General features: G+C 46.2%; 1 protein-coding gene across 8 annotated transcripts in view; it reads right to left on the reverse strand.

The window, feature by feature from the left end:
- Positions 1 to 19,456, reverse strand: part of GSK3B (glycogen synthase kinase 3 beta) — a 273,947-nt gene that overhangs the window by 49,812 nt on the left and 204,679 nt on the right. For all 8 annotated transcript variants that reach the window (XM_043538734.1, XM_043538732.1, XM_043538733.1 and 5 more), the window contains exon 8: positions 15,966 to 16,061. In XM_043538734.1, coding sequence (XP_043394669.1) covers positions 15,966 to 16,061 — 96 coding nt within the window. The remainder of the gene's footprint in view (positions 1 to 15,965; positions 16,062 to 19,456) is intronic.

Consider the following 19,456-nt stretch of genomic DNA (forward strand, 5'->3'; position numbering starts at 1 on the left):
CCAGTCGAGGGCGGCGCCGTCGTTGGCAGTGCTGGCGCTGACTGTGGCACAAACGACGCCGAGGACACCGACACCATTCTGGAGCGCGGACCATGGACTTGACCCTGGCTCTGATGGTACGCCCAGGGTGTCCAGAAGGGCCACTGAGCAGGTGGTTGCCACGGTGCTGGGTATGGTTGGTGACTGTGCCCGGACCGGGATCTTCTGCTGCGCGATCTGCTCCGTCGAGCCGAGTCTACACCTCTGACTCTGAGGTCTCCGAATAAGAAGACCAAGGAGGAGCAGTCCCCTGGGTTGCCAACGAACGACGACTCGACTCTGGGGAGCAGAGCGCTTCCTGAGTCTGTGCGGGCAGTGCCGGAGATGGAGACCGAAGAGCCATCATGGTTGGCTTGCCCCTGGAGTGAAACAGGGGCTGTGCGGTTGCCGGAGACTTGTTCCTCCTTCGAGGGGAGGACGGCACCGGGAGGCGCATCAGGTCCGTTGCCGCCTTGAACTCCTCCGGCGTCGATGGTGGTTGTGCGTCCACCAGATGGTCCGGGGACCAAGGAGGGTTTGGACTCGACTGGACCCTGGCCAGGGCAGGAGTCGACAAGACCCTGGGTGGAAGCGAAGTGGACGTGGTGGTATGCTGAGCCACTCACGGACGGCACCGGCCCCTTAGGCTTCAGAGGGGGTGATTGGCCCCTCGCCGGCCTCTTCTTCTTTACTGGAGATGGAGAACGGTGCTGAACTGATGCCGACACCCTACGTCCCGAAGAGTGGCGGTGCTGGTGGGCTTTAGAGTCCTTAGTCTGGCCCGATTCGCGCACCGTTGGTGCCAGAGCGCTGCGCATCGAAGAGGACGTGCTCAGTGCCAGATCGTTGGGTCCCAGGTCGGACTGCGGTCTCAGAGCCGCCTCCATGAGCAGGAGTTTCAGTCTCTGTTCTCTGTACTTAAGGGTTCTTGGGCGGAAACCCTTGCAAATGCAACACTTGTCCTTTTGGTGAGTCTCACAAAGGCACCACAGGCAGGACGAGTGAGGACCACTCGGTCATAAACTTGCCACAGGACTCACAGAGTTTAAACCCCGGAGACCCAGGCATACCCCCCAGAGGGGAAACTAACTATCTACCAAACACTACTAACTATGTGATAAGTACAACTATAGAGAAAAACTATTTATACTAAGAACAAAGATACTGCTAAGGCGCTTGCTGCAAGAGTGAGCAAAGTTCCAGCTAGCCGTCAAGGGCAGTACGAAGGAACTGAGGGGGTGGGGGGTCGGCAGGGCTCGATACTGGGCGCAATGAAGGCGCCATTCCAGAGGGCGCCCAGGCCGATCCCACAGACACTGCTAGGGGAAAAATCTTCCGGCTGGTGCGCACGCAGCACACACACACCTGCTTGGAATGGAAATGAACAATCACTCGAAGAAGAAAAAACGGTTACTCACTTTCTCGTAACTGTTGTTCTTTGAGATGTGATGTTCATGTCCATTCCAAGCAGGTGCGTAGGCGCCGCGTGCACGCAGGCCAGAAGATTTTCCCCCTAGCAGCGTCCGTAGGGTCGGCCTGGGCGCCCCCTGGGGTGGCGCCTTCATGGCGCCCAATATAGAGCGCCGCCAGCCCCCCGCCCCCTCGGTTCCTTCTTACTGACTATTCCAACAGAGGGGTAGGAGGGTGGGTATTGGAATGGACGTGAACAACACATCTCAAAGAACAACAGTTATGAGAAAGTGAGTAACCATTTTTTCTTCTTCGAGTGATTGTTCATGTCCATTCCAAGCAGGTGATTCACAAGCTAGAGCTCAGGAGGTGGGGGTCGAAGTTATCCACAGAAAAGAGCATGGCTCTCCCAAAGGCCGCATCGTCCCTGGACTGTTATGTAATTGCATAATGCGACATAAATGTACATATCGAGGACCACGTGGCTGCCAGGAATGCCACAGAGGAGGCCTGGGCCCTGGTTGAGTGAGCGGTTATCTGCGGAGCGGGCTCCTTTGCCAGGGTATAGCACTCCCTAATGCAGGATGTTATCCATGACGATATGGATATTCCGGAACGACTTAGTTCTCTCTATGTAGAAGGCTAAGGCCCTGCGCACGTCCAGTGAGTGCAGCCTGCGCTCCCTATCGGAGGAGTGTGGCTTGGAATAAAACACTGGGAGGAAGATGTCCTGGGTCATGTGAAAATGGGAGACAACCTTTGGGAGAAAAGCAGGATGAGGCCTAAGCTGAACCTTATCCTTATGAAAAACTGTGTAAGGGGGCTCAGACGTGAGGACCCTGAGCTCTGAGACCTGTCAGATGGAGGTAATTGCCACGAGGAACGCGACCTTGAATGAGAGATATAGCAGGGAGCAGGTGGCCAGAGGTTCAAATGGTGGGCCTGTAAGCCTGGAGAGGACTAAGTTAAGGCAGGGACAGGCTGACGCGTGTGTGGGAGGAGCCTGTCCAAACCCTTGAGAAAATGACTGACCATGCGGTTTGCAAAGACCGAGAGGCCGTCTGAACCCGGGTGGAAGGCGGAGATAGCGGCCAAGTGGACCCTTATAGATGACCAGGACAAGTTCTGGTGCTTTAGGTGAAGGAGGTAGTCCAGTATAAATGGCATGGGGGTGAGGGGCAGCGGCTGACTATGTTGCTCCGCCCAGATGAAGAAACTTTTGCACTTAGCCAGGTAAGTAGCCCTGGTGGAGGGCTTTCTACTACCCAGGAGGACTTGTCTGACCTGGTCCGAACAAGAGAGCTCTGTGGCACTTAGCCATGGAGCATCCAGGCCGTAAAGTGGAGTGACTCCAGATTCGGTTGCCAGAGACAGCCCTGGTCCTGTGTGATAAGGTCAGGAACCAGCAGTAAGGTGAGAGGGGCCGCTATGGACATTTTCAGGAGCAAGGTGAACCAATGCTGATGCAGCCACGCCAGCACTATTAGTATGACTCGAGCCCGGTCCCTGCGGATCTTGAGACCCACCCTGTGGACTAGCGGGATGGGTAGGAAAGCATACAGCAGGCAGCCCTCCCACGAGAGGAGGAAGGCGTCCCCGATGGACCCCGCACCGTGGTTCCCGAGAGAACAGAATGTTTGACATTTCTTGTTGCCCAGAGTGGCAAACAGGTCTATCTGGGGAGAGCCCCAAAACTGGAAGATTGAAGTCACCACGTCTGGCCGAAGAGACCACTCGTGGCCATTGAAGGTCCGGCTGAGGCTGTCCAACAGTGTGTTTCGCACCCCTGGGAGGCATGAGGCCTGCAGGTGGATTGAGTGCTCTATGCAGAAATCTCACAGCGCAAGGGCTTCTCTGCACAGGGGAGAGGAGCGTGCACCCCCGTTTGTTGATATAAAACATTGCCAAGGTGTTGTCCGTGAGGATTGAAACACATCTGCCCGTTATGTGCGCTTTGAAAGCGTAGCAGGCCAGACGCACTGCTCTCAGCTCTTTGACATTGATGCGAAGAGCGAGGTCCACTGGAGACCAGAGGCCTTGGGTCTTGAGCCCCAAGGTGAGCCCCCCAACCCAGATCCGAGGCGTCTGACACCAAGGTGAGCAAGGGCTGAGGGCTGGCAAAAGGTACCCCTGCGCAAACCATTTGAGGTTGAGCCACCATAGGGGGGAGTCCAGTACCAGGCGGGGCAGGGTTACGACCCTGTCCAACGCATCTCGGGCTGGTCGGTACACCGACGCCAGCCAAGACTGAAGTGGGCGCAGCCTGAGCCTGGCATGCTGCATCACATAAGTGCATGAGGCCATGTGTCCCAGCAGCTTTAGACAGTTTCTTGCCATCGTCGTGGGGAATTGTCTGAGGCCTTGTATGATGTCCTGAAATGAGCGAAACCTGGCCTCCGGGAGGTACGCTCTGGCTTGAGTAGAGTCCAAGACTGCGCCTATGAATTCTATCCTCTGCACTGGGAACAGAGTGGATTTCTCCTCGTTTCGGAGGAGACCTAAGTCGAGGAAGGTCCTCCTTATAAACTCGACCTGAGCCTCCACCTGGGCCCTTGAGCAACTCTTGATCAGCCAGTCGTCGAGGTATGGGAAAACCTGTATTTGGTGCTTGCGCAGGAACGCCGCAACAACTGCCATGCATTTTGTGAATACTCGCGGGGCAGTCAACAGTCCGAACGGGAGGATGGCAAACTGGTAGCGGCCTGTGTTCACCACGAATCTGAGATAGCGTCTGTGAAGTGGGACTATTGAGATATGAAAATACGCATCCTTCAAGTCGAGGGGGGCATACCAGTCTCCTGGATCCAGTGAGGGGACAATGGAGGTTAGCGAGACCATGCGAAACTTGAGTTTTTTTACGTATTTGTTGAGTTGTCGCAGGTCCAGTAGGGGTCTGAGGCCCCCCTTGGCCTTCGGTATTAGGAAGTACCGGGAGTAAAAATCCTTGCCCCTTAGCTCCTGAGGAACCTCCTCCACTGCCCCTACCAAGAGGAGGGACTGCATCTCGAGCAACTTCTGTGTCAAGTGAGAGGGGTCCCTGAAGAGGGACGGGGAAGCGGGTTGGGGGGGGGCGGGAGGGTACAGAATTGGATGGAATATCCCCTCTCTACCATGCGGAGCACCCAGTGGTCCCAAGTAATTTGAAACCAGGCACGGTAGAAAGGGGATAGACGGGACGAGAAAGTAAGATGGGAAGGATCCAAAGGTCGAATTGGCAAGCCATCCTCGACCGTACCCTCAAAAGGGTGGTCTAGAGCCCTGTGGGGCCCTAGGCTGGCCTGAGTTTTGCCCTTCACAAATATTATGGAGTTTACAGCACGCAGCAATAAGAATATTGTCATTGGCCAGGTCCAGCCTCCCATATATGCAGCGCCAGCGGGTCTTTAAACTGTCAAAAGCACACTCAACAGTCATTCTGCATTTGCTCAGCCTGTTGCTGAACCGCTCCTTGATGCTGTCAAGGTGCCCCGTGTATGGCTTCATAAGCCATGGCATTAAGGGGTAGGCAGGGTCTCCCAGGATCACAATGTGCCTTTTCGACTTTCCCTTCGGTGATCTTCTTGTCTGGGAAGAAAGTCCCTGCTTGCAGCTTCCTGAACAGGCCAGTGTTCTGAAAGATACGTGTGGCGTGCACCTTTCTGGACCAGCCTGTGTTAATGTCTGTGAAACGCCCACGGTGATCCACAAGCGCCTGGAGAACCACTGAGAAATACCCCTTGCGATTAATGTACTCGGTGGTGAGGTGGTCTGGTGCCAGAATTGGAATATGCATGCCATCTATTGCCTCTCCGCAGTTAGGGAAGCCCGTTTGTGCAAAGCCATCCACGTCACGCAGATTGCCCAGAGTCACGGTCTTTCGGAACAGGATGCGATTAATGGTCCTGCAGACTTCCATCAACACGACTCCAGTGGTCAACTTTCCCACCCCGATCTGGTTAGCAACCAATCGTTAGCAGTCTGGAGTAGCCAGCTTCCTCAGTGCAATAGCCATGCGCTTCTCCAGCAGCAGGGCAGTTTTCATTCTTGTGTCCTTGCACCGCAAGGCTGGGGCGAGCTCATCACACAGTCCCATGATCGTGGCTTTCCTCATCCAAAAGTTCTGCAGCCACTGCTCGTCATCCCAAACATGCATGATCATGTGATCCTACCAGTTAGTTCTTGTTTCCCAAGCTCAAAAGCGGCGTTCCACTGTGGTCAGCACCTCCGTGAATGCCACAACCAACCTTGTGTCATAGCTACTACCCATTGTGAGATCAATGTTGCACTCCTCTGGCCTTTGTAGTTTAAGGAATAACTCCATTGCCACTCATCACGTGTTGGTCAGAGTGAGCAGCATACTGGTCAACAGTGCGGGATCCATTCCTGCAGACTGAAGAGGCAGGGAGTGCAGTACACGAACTATTGAAAGATGGCACCAAATGCGGACGGAAGCACAGGGATTTCTGGGATGCGAAGCAATGCATCACGGGCAGTGGGACAGGACCCAGGATGCCCTACAACCCCCTCCACCTTCCCACAACTCTTAGCGGCAGAAGAGGAAGAGATGCTCTGTAGGATAGCTGTCCAGAGTGCACTGCTTCGAATACTGCTGCAAGTGTGAGCACGCTATTGCGCAGGCAGCTGACAGTGTGAACGTACTACAGCGGCTTCCCTTCAGCGCTCTCTGAGCGGCGCTGTAACTGCCAGCACCGTAACTCTGCCAGTGTAGACATACCCTTAGATAATACAGTCCTACCTGGGCATGAAACGCTGATATTGCAGCAAGGCGCACTTTGACGGAGCTGACATCCAAACCTGACTCTTTTAGGTGCAACAAGCAGTCCCAAATCTTTTGAATCATTGATTGTGTGGGAGACACACTGTCACTAGCCACCCAGGTAGAGAAACCCTTCCACTTACTAAGGTAAGGAGCTCTGGTGGATGGTTTTCTACTATTAAGTAGGACATTATGCTCTACTTCCAAACAGTGTGCCTCCTCTGGGTTTAGCTACCTGAAGAACCAGGCCATGAGGCGTAGTGACTGAGAGTTACAGTGCAACACCTGCTCATGATTCGGTGACTAAAGATGGGCGTTAGGGGGGGCAAGGGAAGGTTAAGGTTCCTTGATGGACAACTTGTACAGGTCCAAGTACCATGGCTACCTCGCCCAGGCTGGCACAATATCATTTTGCCTCACTCTTGCTTCAGCTTGAGAATTATTTTGGGAATCAATGGCACTGGAGGATAAGCATAGAGCAGGTCCTCGTCACAGGGGAAGAGAAAATGATCTCGAGATGGACGGGTTGTACTTCTACAGGAAATCCTGATGACTGGAGCTATGAGGAGTGGCACATGGCTATGGCTGTTGCCATGACTCTGGCAGCTAAGCTGAGTCTGCCGCATCCAGGGAGGCCTGCAGAGTGGACCTTGCGACCAGTCAACCTTCCATCAGGAAAGACAAACTCGCCCCTCGTGTCCTTGGGCAGCTAACTGAGGAATTTGGACGTAACATCCCAATTTGAATAATCATAATAGGCAAACAGGGGCTGATGGTTTGCTATACATAGCTGTAACTTCTCAGTTGTCTAACCCACATTTCTACCAAAAATGCCCAATTTCTTTGTATCCTTTTCTTTAGGACTTGCTTTTCTCTAGCTTGGCAGTGTCTCACATTTACTCCTGCCATGATCAGGGAGCCTAGTGAGGGGTGTGGATAAAACTGTTTGTAATAGAACAGTTGGTATTTGTGTTCTGTGTGCTTTGCCACCAGTGTGAGGGATGAGGGGGTTTGCCATAAAGCTTGTATAGGCTGTGTAACTGCCTCATTTATAAGGAGAGCAATTTCCCCTGCTGCAGCCAGGTGTAAAATGTCTAGTTTGTGGGGATTTCTCTCTGAAAGCTCTATTTATATATTCCCAGGGACACAGCTATCCTTTTTGAGAGTTCTTGGTAGTCCTATAGGAAAAGGGGAAGAGTCAATGGAGACAATACCAAATATGAGCCCCAGGAGGGTATAGGATGGGTTGAAGAGAATTACAAGGGACAATAGGAATAGAAAGGACTTGCAGCCAAAGGGAACAGGGGATAGACTGGAGAATCGCACCGTCACCAGGACAAGGCAGGTCTACGTGATTGGGGACTCCTTACTGAGAAGGACAGACAGGCCTGTAACCAGAACTGATCCAGAGAACAGAAGGATGTGCTGTCTGCTAGGGGCTAAGATATGGGATGTGGACCTGAGGCTGAAGAGGATCCTAAAGGGAGCGGGAAAGAATCCACTGATCGTCCTTCATGGGGGAAAAAATGAAACCGATAGATTCTCGCTGGACCGTATCAAGGGAGACTATGCCAGGCTGGGGAAGACGCTTACGGAAATCAAGGCTCAGGTGATCTTCAGTGGGATTCTGCCTGTTCCTAGAGAAGGGCAACAAAGGTGTGACAAGATTATGATGCTCAACAGATGGCTCAGGCACTGGTGCTAAAAGGAGGGCTTTGGGATGTATGGCCACTGGAAGTCATCCATGGACAGAGGACTGTTCTCTCGGGATGGACTCCCTCTGAGTAGGGAGGGAAATATACTTCTAGGATGGAGGATGGCACAACTGATTAAAAGAGCTTTAAACTAGGAATTTGGGGGAGATGGTTGGGAGATGTTCAGGTAATCTCCACACCAGATTTAAACATTGAGGGGAAAGAAAATGAAGTAAGAAAGGATACAGCTGTGGGTAGGAGAATGGACATAAAGAGGAAGGGCAATGTGGCTACCAGTCTAAGAGGTGATACTGGCTGTAGAATGTCCGTGCCTAATCGGGTGAAGAAAGTGAGTGAGGCCAAACAGCAAAAATTAAGATGTTTGTACACCAACGCGAGGAGCCTAGGTAACAAAATGGAGGAACTACAGCTACTGGTGCCGGAAGGGAAACCAGATATTATAGGGATAACAGAAACATGGTGGAATAGTAGTCATGACTGGACTACAGGTACTGAAGGGTATGTGCTGTTTAGGAAAGACAGAAATAAAGGCAAAGGTGGTGGAGTAGCATTGTATGTCAATGATGAGGTAGACTGTAAAGAAAGAAGAAGCGACAGAATGGATAAGACAGAATCTGTCTGGGCAAAAATCACACTGGGGAAGAAAGCTACTAGAGCCTCCCCTGGGATACTGCTTGGGGTGAGCTATAAACTGCCGGGATCTAATCTGGATATGGATAGAGACCTCTTTAATGTGTTTAATGAAATAAATACTAATGGGAACTGCGTGATCATGGGAGACTTTAACTTCCCAGATATAGACTGGAGGACAAGTGCTAGTAATAATAGGGCTCAGATTTTCCTAGATGCGATAGCTGATGGATTCCTTCATCAAGCAGTTGCTTAACCGACAAGAGGGGATGCCATTTTAGATTTGGTTTTGGTGAGTAGTGAGGACCTCATAGAAGAAATGGTTGTAGGGGACAACCTTGGCTCGAGTGATCATGAGCTAATTCAGTTCAAACTGAATGGAAGGATAAACAAAAATAAATCTGTGACCAGGGTTTTTGATTTCAAAAGGGCTAACTTTAAAAAATTAAGGAAATTGGTTAGGGAAGTGGATTGGACTGAAGCACTTATGGATCTAAAGGTGGAGGAGGCCTGGGATTACTTCAAGTCAAAGTTGCAGAAGCTATCAGAAGCCTGCATCCCAAGAAAGGGGAAAAAATTCATAGGCAGGATTTGTAGACCAAGTTGGATGAGCAAGCATCTCAGAGAGGTGATTAAGAAAAAGCAGAAAGCATAAAAGGAGTGGAAGATGGGAGGGATTAGCAAGGAATTACTGAAGTCAGAACATGTAGAGATAAAGTGAGAAAGGCTAAAAGTCATGTAGAGTTGAACCTTGCAAAGGGAATTAAAACCAATAGTAAAAGGTTCTATAGCCATATAAATAAGAAGAAAAAAAGGAAAGAAGAGGTGGGATGGCTAAACACTGAGGATGGAGTGGAAGTTAAGGATAATCTAGGCATGGCCCAATATCTAAACAAATACTTTGCCTCAGTCTTTAACGAAGCGAATGAGGAGCTTAGGGATGGATAATGGTAGCATGACAAATGGGAATGAGGATATGAAGGTAGATATTACCATATCTGAGGTAGAAGCCAAACTCCAACAGCTTAATGGGACTAAATCAGGAGGCCCAGGTAATCCTTATCCAAGAATATTAAAGGAACTGGCACATGAAATTGCAAGCCCATTAGTAAGAATTTTTAATGAATCTGTAAACTATGGGGTTGTACCATATGACTGGAGAATTGCTAACATAGTTCCTATTTTTAAGAAGGGAAAAGAAGGTGATCCGGTTAACTACAGGCCTGTTAGTTTGACATCTGTAGTATGCAAGGTCTTGGAAAAAATTTTGAAGGAGAAAGTAGTTAAGGACATTGAGGTCAATGATAACTGGGACAAAATACAACATGGTTTTACAAAAGGTAGATCGTGCCAAACCAACCTGATCTCCTTCTTTGAGAAAGAAACATTTTTTAGACAAAAGAAATGCAGTGGATCTAATTTACCTCGATTTCAGTACGGCGTTTGATACGGTTCCACATGGGGAATTATTAGTTAAATTGGAAAAGATGGGGATCAATATGCAAACTGAAAGGTGGATAAGGAACTGATTAAAGGGGAGACTACAGTGGGTCATACTGAAAGGTGAACTGTCAGTCTGGAGGGAGGTAACCAGTGGAGTTCCTCAGGGATCACTTTTGGGACGAATCTTATTTAATCTTTTTATTACTGACCTCAGCACAAAAAGTGGGAGTGTGCTAATAACATTTGCGGATGACACAAAGCTGGGAGGTATTGCCAATTCAGAGAAGGACCAGGGTATCATACAGGAAGATCTGGATGACCGTGTAAACTGGAGTAATAGTAATAGGATAAAATTTAATAGTGAGAAGTGTAAGGTCATGCATTTAGGGATTAATAAGAAGAATTTTAGTTATAAACTGGGGACGCATCAATTGGAAGTAACAGAGGAGGAGAAAGACCTTGGAGTATTGGTTGATCACAGGATGATTATGAGCCGCCAATATGATATGGCGGTGAAAAAAGCTAATCCGGTCTTGGGATGTATCAGGCGAAATATTTCCAGTAAAGATAAGGAGGTGTTAGTACTGTTATACAAGGCACTGGTGAGACCTCATCTGGAATACTGTGTGCAGTTCTGGTCTCCCATGTTTAAGAAGGATGAATTCAAACTGGAACAGGTACAGAGAAGGGCTACTAGGATGATCTGAGGAATGGAAAACCTGTCTTATGAAAGGAGACTCAAGGATCTTGGCTTGTTTAGCCTAACCAAAAGAAGGCTGAGGGAAGATATGGTTGCTCTCTATAAATATATCAGAGGGATAAATACCAGAGAGGGAGAGGAATTATTTAAGCTCAGTACCAATATGGACATAAGAACAAATGGATATAAACTGGCCATCAGGAAGTTTAGACTTGAAATTAGACGAAGATTTCTAACCATCAGAGGAGTGAAGTTCTGGAACAGCCTTCCAAGGGAAGCAGTGGTGGCAAAAGACCTATCTGGCTTCAAGATTAAGCTTGATAAGTTCATGGAGGAGATAGTATGATGGGATAACATGATTTTGGCAATTAACTGATCTTTAAATATTCATGGTAAATAGGCCCAATGGCCTGTGATGGAATGTTAGATGGAGTGGGATCTGAGTTACTAAAGAGAATTCCTTCCTGGGTATCTGGCTGGTGAGTTTTGCCCACATGCTCAGAGTTCAGCTGATCGCCATATTTGGGGTCGTGAAGGAATTTTCCTCCGGGGCAGATTAGAAGAGGCCCTGGGTGTTTTTCGCCTGCCCCTGCAGCGTGGGGCATGGGTCACTTGCTGGAGGATTCTCTGCACCTTGAAGTCTTTAATCCATGATTTGAGGACTTCAATAGCTCAGACATAGGTGAAAGGTTTATTGCAGGAGTGGGTGGGTGAGATTCTGTGGCCTGCGTTGTGCAGGAGGTCAGACTAGATGATCACAATGGTTCCTTCTGACCTTAAAGTCTACGAGACTTAAAATCATGCGGTACTAGAGATGTCATCTCCAGTACCAGGGTCTCATCTGGTAAGGAGGACGAGGTGTTCAGAAGAGGGAGGTTAGAACCTTATTGAGGATGGTCTTGAATCACCAATGTAGAAGACCTGCCTGAAGCAAGTAATGGGCGGTTCTGATCCTCAGTGCCCCGTGGGATCTTGGTACCAACACTGAGTGGCCTGTGTGGAGAAACTTCTCCCTTTTGGGGATATATTTCTGTAGTATAGTGGTTGCCCAGTACAGACTTTAGATAGTCTGCCAGTACTAGGCAGTGAAACTTATCTTCTCAGTGACTGACTTTTGTGATGCAGCAGAGATAACAATCTAGACACTGGAGACATATCCCATGGTACCCACTAGGGCCATTGACGGGGCTGAAAGGACTTGTGCCTAGACCCGGCACACCCATTCTTTTGACCTACTCAAGATAACTCCAAGAATGGGAACAATCCCTGCAGGATGCCCTGGATTCCCAGAAGTGAGAGATGCAGGAACCCACTTCAGACTCTTGAGGAGAAACATGAGAACTCCAAAGACCAGTGCAAAGCAGTACTGGGCAGCATCACTGGAGATCAGGACCATGATCTACAATGGGCCTACAATACTGGAAACAACACCAGGTTATCAGTACTGTGTGCTGAGCCAGAGTAGCTACTGCTGGTCTCAGAGCTGGCATTCAGAGCAAGGGAAGCAGCACAAGACCTGGTGTAGTTGGCACTGTAGCAGACCACTACATGAAAGCCTACAAATGCACCATGTGTGATGGCCCCAGCAAGGTACCATGGGGCTGAATGACCAGCAAGAGCCATACCAAGAAGCACAATAGATCCTTCACAGCTGCATAGGCCTCTTGGGTGGCTGACACGGAAATGGACCTTTGTTTTGCTGTCAATGCAGTTGATGGCTCTACTGCCTGTGCCAAGGAAGCAGCTGGTCTCAGTAGTGAAGCTCCAGCAAATCAAACACCTGTCCCTAATGCGACCTTCACCCAAGCACTTCAAGCTGTGAGAGTGAGGGTCTCTCATGGGCATCAGCTTGTGACATCCAGAGCAGGGTTTGAAGCCAGGGACCTTGGTGTAGGCTCCCCTGGTATCAGGTGGAGACTGGAGTTCATTGACTATGGACAACCATAACAACAGTCTAATATCATCTAGCTAAGACAGCACATTTGCCGGAGGAATGACCTGACAGCACACTCCAACCGCTGAAGGTAAAAAGGAACTGAAAGATCATAGAAGATTAGGGTTAGAAGAGACCTCAGGAAGTCATCTAGTCCAACCCCTTGCTCAAAGCAGAACCAACAAGATGTGAGGGGTGACTCCACTCATTTATGTCCTCAACTTGCAGCACAAGGAAAAGCAGGGTGCGGGTGTGGCTGCCCCTGCGGGTACCGCTAGGGAAAACTCTGTGGCACTCGTGCACAAGATGCACACATACCTAGTGTAATGGACATGTGCAAGAACAAAAAATTATAAAGATTGTGGTATAAATATTAGAAAAGAACATTCCCTTCCTTGAGAGGCAAATTTGCCCCTCAAGAAGGGGAATGATAAATTTAGGCTTATCTGTTCCCTTTGCGGCAGAAGGCTCAATTGTCTTCTGTCTTCCATCTCCTAGCAAGTTGGAATTTATCCATCTATCTGAGCCTATACACAGTAATGTTGGAGAATTAGACATACATACACTTTGAACTAGGTTTTAAACAATAAGAAGGCTAGAAGCGCCAAATCTGGTGTCACTCAAAGACTGGTTCTCAAACTAACTGAGTTTGTACTGGAATCACACACCACTACTCTAATATGAATACAAACAATCCTTCATACTATATGTCATTAGCCATAGTTCTGTACATGGACATCTCCACTCTATTGGTATTGACCATTCTACACTGCGTCAGGTAATGTGAGCTCTAACTCTGCGTACAGAGCAATAAAACTTAAGCTCAGGATCCTGCTTTATGCCTAAAACTGGATGCCAATATGAGGAATATATTCCTGCTGAGATCTGAACTCGGGACTCTCAGATATTAAAGCAGTTGCTCTAATACTTGAGGAAACAGATCTCCTACTAGATACCAAAAGTAGCAGCAGTAGCTGCTCTCTTTTTGACCTACCAGCCACTAGTGAACAGAAACACTACTATGGATATGGGGGATGAAATAGCATATCCATGTGTGTCAGGAGTGGCCAATGTATGGCTCAGGAACAAAATGCAGACAATGGAGTTCTACATCAGAACTACATCTAGCCGCCTTCATTAGTATGGAGATGTGGTAAAGTAAAGTGTCTGTCATGCCCCTGCCATGGCCAGCCCACACAGAAGAGAACAGAACTTATTAATGCTGCCAGCTAACAAGTTACTCCATTAGCTCAAGTAATAGATGTTTGCATTTGATGCTGAAAGTTCTGGAGATTAAACCCTGCGGACAACCTGTAATGGTTGTCAGTACACATTCATAGGTCATTCTAATAAAAATTATAACAAATGCTTCTAATTTTCATTCCTTCCTTCGCTCTGCTCAACAACAACAACAACAACAACAACTGCAATTTAACAAATTAATGTTTCTGCAACTCTAGTTTAAAAGAAACTGAAGATAACTATCAGGTGGGAAATTTGAAGGGCAGGACAGGCAGCACTGTTTCCCCACATCCCATCAGAGATGATACAAGAAGAGCAGAAAACTTTCATGGCTGAACGGCAAAACGTTGGAGGAAGAGAGTTTTTAGAAGAGTAGGGAAAGATGATTGTTAGAAAGGACATTCTAGACTTGTCTTTTTTTGCTACTTGAGACTTTAAATGGCAAGGAAAGAACAAAAAACTCATAATCAGATGTCAACTTCCCCAAATCCAATAAATTAATTTAGATGCTGTTCTATACCCATCTGGTATTGGGAGGAGTTTGTTGTTGTACAACAAACTGAGAATGAGGCATTATGTTGCCAGCAGAGTTCTCAATACCAAAACAAAACAATCCCATGTGCTAATGCAAAAGGAAATTCAACCTTCTGGCAAGCTCCTCTCATTGCTCTATGCTTGCCTGATTTCACTTATGGTCATTTAGAAGCCCAGAGAAGCACTCACTTGCGTATAAAAGGTAAAAATAGAAGGAACTCTCAGTTTCACTTTCTGCATGAAGATCACATTATATTCTTCACTAGCTTTACAAAAAGGTCTCTACTGTGGCCCAAGGGGCAGCCATATGCAAACAAATGACACCTAAGGATCTACAGATGGTAGAGGAGATGTATAACCAGGTTAGATATTCAACTCTGATTACTTATAATGTGTTCTGGCACCAGGACAGGCTATGGCTCCAATACATACTGCATTCAGTTAAAGCCCACCCTCAACACCAAGTCATTCAGATGCAGCACTGGAACCATTTTCCACTACAACTTCACTGTTTTAATGTCTTAGGCTAACTTTTGTTGCTTTTTCCATTATTTATTTTGAAATAATGAAAGTAAGCCTAATCTTCATGGAGTTCCATAAATTTTACTATCTCAGAAATTTTTCTATTAACACATAATATAAACAGGTTTGCTGATTTAACGGCCTCTGAGTATTATAAATCACTCAGTCTTGGAACCAACATGCAATAAAGAACTAAGATCTGGAAATGCAACCCAGGGATCGTTGGGGAGAGGAAGCATGTATTTAGAACATCTGAGAAGAAATTACCAAAATATTGATTTGACTTCCAGTAATGTGCATTGCCCACAATCTCAAAGAACCTGAAGTAGGTTACATCATCTGCTCGGGGCCTCTAGCACTGTGAAAGGCTTGGTCCAAAATGATTTTGAACTAATCACTGGCAGAACTGAGGGAATATATGTACTCTTCCACAAGCCAATCTATGCACTTCATTCCTCAGCATTTGAAAATCATCATATTTGTGTTGCTGGGTTTCCTAACTTGCTATTGAGAAATTTTGTAGCAGTATTCTCTTCCTTTGAAACAAACTAAAAAAAATCTTTTAAAAGTAATGTAAGAAAAAATAACTAGTGCATATTACTGGGGTTCCAAATCTAATGATCTTCACTATGTTTATGAGATGGCAAACAGGACTGATTTGCACTGTGGGTCTCACTCCTGTATTCACAGATGATGTATTTGTACCATAAGAGTGCATCACCCACCTCTAAAGAATGTATTTATTTATAGGAGATTCTTTGCACTTGTCAAGAATTGTGCTATGATGGAATATAAGTGCATTGTAATGGGTTATAAATACATACCCAGCCTGGAAAATATCTATGGGCAAATCACAAAAAAACAGAGCCATGGACAATTCAATGCAGAGCCTAGGTACATTCGTCCTCCTTCCCTACATAAACAGTTATTGGGTTCTGATTCAACTACAGGGTCCCAGGTTAGTTTGAAAGCAACCAAGCACAGAAATCAAGGTCTGGACTTAAACTCTGCAATGTTACATTTATCCCACACACCATCATTATCCAACTCAGACAGCCTCACCTTAGTCCATGGATGTGCCTTAATCTGAGGGAATTTGAATTCAGTGTAGTTTGGATTCATTTCTCTAATTTGTTCCCTTGTAGGCGTTCCCAGGACCTAGAAAGGTGAAAAAGAAATTGTTTACATATCCTTCAGATCTACAAAGTGATAAAGGTCCTAATAAAATTCGCTTGACCATACGACCAACTTTACAATAAGGAATGTCATTTTTTTGTAATGTGCAGTATAGTAGAGAGAGTAGGAATAGAGTGTCTGGCAAAACGTAACTAGTCACTGGTACCAAGCAGTTTTTGCAATGCACTGAGACTTGGGGCACAACAGACTGGACAGTTCAAATTTTGCAAATTTACTTAACTGTTGAAGGTCTTTCATAAAATTCAGGCATCTCTCTCAAATACAATGATGCTTCAAAAGAGAACAGAGCAGAATTTCTCCAGATTAGGAATTTTATAAAAAGAATTATTTGATGAACATCTTTAATGTAATAGGCTTTAGCTTGCAGTCTTACGCCCTGATTAAGGTAATGAGCAATAGCACACCCGAATGCATTTTAATAGTCATGAGGGAGAGCTCTCTGATGAACTTAAAAGATCAAACAAGCATTGCTGAGAGAGGCAGAACAGATTTTATTAGATGGAGATTGATTTTTTTCATATCTAAATGCAGACGGAGTGTTAACTTAACTACACCTAATGTACAGGAATTCAATTCACGTACCTGTAGTTTAGACATTTATTCTAGGAATTCAACTATAGAAGTATCTATGTTTATATAATAATAACACCACAATCAGCGTGATGTTATCTGTATGTACATTTCCATAAAGAAATGTGATCGTATTTATGAAATGATTTGGTGAGTTTTACATATGAGTACATTAGTAGTTTTTGTTCAATTAACATTAATCTTAGAAAAACTTCAAATCCTTTAAGAGGGACAAAAAAACTCCTCAGCAAATTTGGAAGTCCACTGCTTTTTGTTTAAGTTCAGTCACTCTGGGTTCTGCTATTACAGAAAGCACTGTGGGAGAGGAAGGCTGAAACTTGGGCGCCTCTTCTGACAGACAAGCTCACTGTCATGTTACAGCCTTGTGACAAATCTTTTGCCATGGAAATTCATGTCACGTTGCCAGTTCATCACTAGGATTTCAATTCAAGGATAAACAGGAACATGTCTAGATGTTACGAAAAACCTCCTGCTGAATATTGTCAGCTGTATTCATGAAGTTTTGTATTATTTTACATCAATAGAATTTTTTTAAATAAGCAGAAAGTGCAAAGAGGCTGGGGAAAGAAAAAGGCATGGGTTAAACACATCTCAAGTAATTAAAGGCTGTGGCCAAAATTTATGAAAAGTGAATAATAGTTTTTTAAAAAATCTCATGTTTCGATTTATTTTCTAATTTTGAGTGAGAATTTAATAGTTGTGTAAGATGCGGGATTGACTGCTTTGGCAAATAAAATCTTCTTCTATTTAACCATATAAAAATCACAATCCAGGCTGCAGCAGTGCAAGCTTGCATTACACCACCACCTGTCAATGGATGTCAACCAGAACCTGGTAAAATAATCTCTATGGGTGGGGTTGCTAACAGCTTAAGGCTTGATTTGAACCAGCAACCTATGAGAGAAAGACCACACTTAGAGCTGATTGGAAATTTTCTGACAGAACGCCTTTCCATCAGAAACCACCAATTCATTGAAAGTAAAACGTTTTTCAGGAACTTATCAATTTCAGTGAATCTTTTGAAGGAAACCAGGCAAGTTCCCTGTCAGCTTTCCACCTTGACTCCCCCACAGCCCACCTGCCAGGAGCGTTGGAGCCAGGCTCCACAGTAGCCTGCCTATTTGCTGAGAGCCTGAAAGCCCAAGAGCCCTGGCTTCACAGCTCGCCTGGCAGGCTGCCTTGCAGCCAAGGTTCCCGAAGTATAGTAGAATTCTGTCTTCTTCCTGTTCTCCTCCTGTTCTCCTTTATCGGGGTAGGTAGCAGAGCAGTACCATGAGACGAGTAGAACTAACAACTTAAAATGCCTTGTTCAAAAATTTTAAGTGACACTTAACTTTCAAAACAACCTGAACAGCAAATGTAACTTTTCTTGTCTGCATAGTAAACACTGGCATTTTTATCTGTTTGAATAATCAAAGTGGTGCTTTCCATGCCTTCTTGGTTGCAAAGATTTGAACTGCTTCCTGAAGGTCCAGTCTGGGCCAGCTCAAGCTCTATTGAGATGGTTGCAATGCCGACCATCCTCTCCCGTGTCATTGTGGAGCATAGATGTGTTTTTATTAACTTCAGCTTGGAGAAGCTGCGTTCTCCACTGGCAACTGTTACAGGAAGTGTTAGAAGTATGCGCAGAGCAACAAAAGCATTTGGAAAGAGGGTGGTCATCTTATTTGTGCACTTATATTCCAGAACAGCCTTTGGAGTTGATCCTGCTGAAATGTATCTTGAAAGGGCTTTCAGTTCATCACCTAAATCACTCGCATCAATATCGCAGATGTCATCATGTGTCAACACGGCCTCTAGTGCCCTGCTGGTGTAGGGCTGCTTCAGGTATAGTGTGGAGTTTTGGAATATCATCCAACATCCCAAATATATTGCTGTGTTCCTCGAGCTGCATGAAACGTTCTTCAACTGACTGTATTGTACACTCTAGCACCTGGTTAAAGAATTCAACTTTGAATTGTTGTTTGGGGTCTCTTATGGGATTATCCTGTGCCTCGTAATCAAAATGTCTTCTTCGGTGACTTGTATTCTTGAATGGGTGGGAAAATAGCTTCAGTGTGAAGTTCCTCTGCCAACTTCTGTGCACTCTTCAGAACGTTTTGAAATCCCTCATTTGACCAGTAGGACTGTAGGAATGACTTTGCTTTGTCCAGTTGTTCCATTACTCCAGATATATCAAGGTCAACATCTTGGAGTCTCTTGCTTACAACATTTATTTCAAACAGTATGTCATGCCACATCACTAAGCCACACAGAAATTTGAAGTTATGTATGTTTCTGGTGATTCCATTTCCCTCTGCCACTGTTCTCCCACGAACAGTTCCTGTCATAGCATTATCCTCCATAATGGCAACTATAGCATCATCTATGTTCCCAATTTGGTGTTTGATAGGCTTTATCGCCTCCACTCGGCTTACCCATCGTGTGGCACTCAGTGGTTTCAGTGTCAGAGAGGATGTTCCCAGATGTTGCTTCAAAATTTGCCATTGATGAGTTGATGCAGAGAAAAATACACAGAAGCTTTGAATTACATTAAAAAATTCAGGAGCCTCACTAGAAGCTGATGCTGCATCACTGACCACCAAGTTCAATGAATGAAAACTACATGGGACAAAAAAAGCTCAAGGGTTTAACTCTTGGATCTGTGTCTGCACTCCTCTGTTCTTTCCTCTCATGCTGGCACCATTATCGTAGCCCTGAACCTCTCATGTCAGCTATCGCAATTCCTGTTATCTTCCAGCTTTTTAAGAAGCACATTTGTCATA

This window comes from Chelonia mydas, chromosome 1, assembly GCF_015237465.2.
Source record: "Chelonia mydas isolate rCheMyd1 chromosome 1, rCheMyd1.pri.v2, whole genome shotgun sequence".
NCBI classification, from domain to species: domain Eukaryota; kingdom Metazoa; phylum Chordata; order Testudines; family Cheloniidae; genus Chelonia; species Chelonia mydas.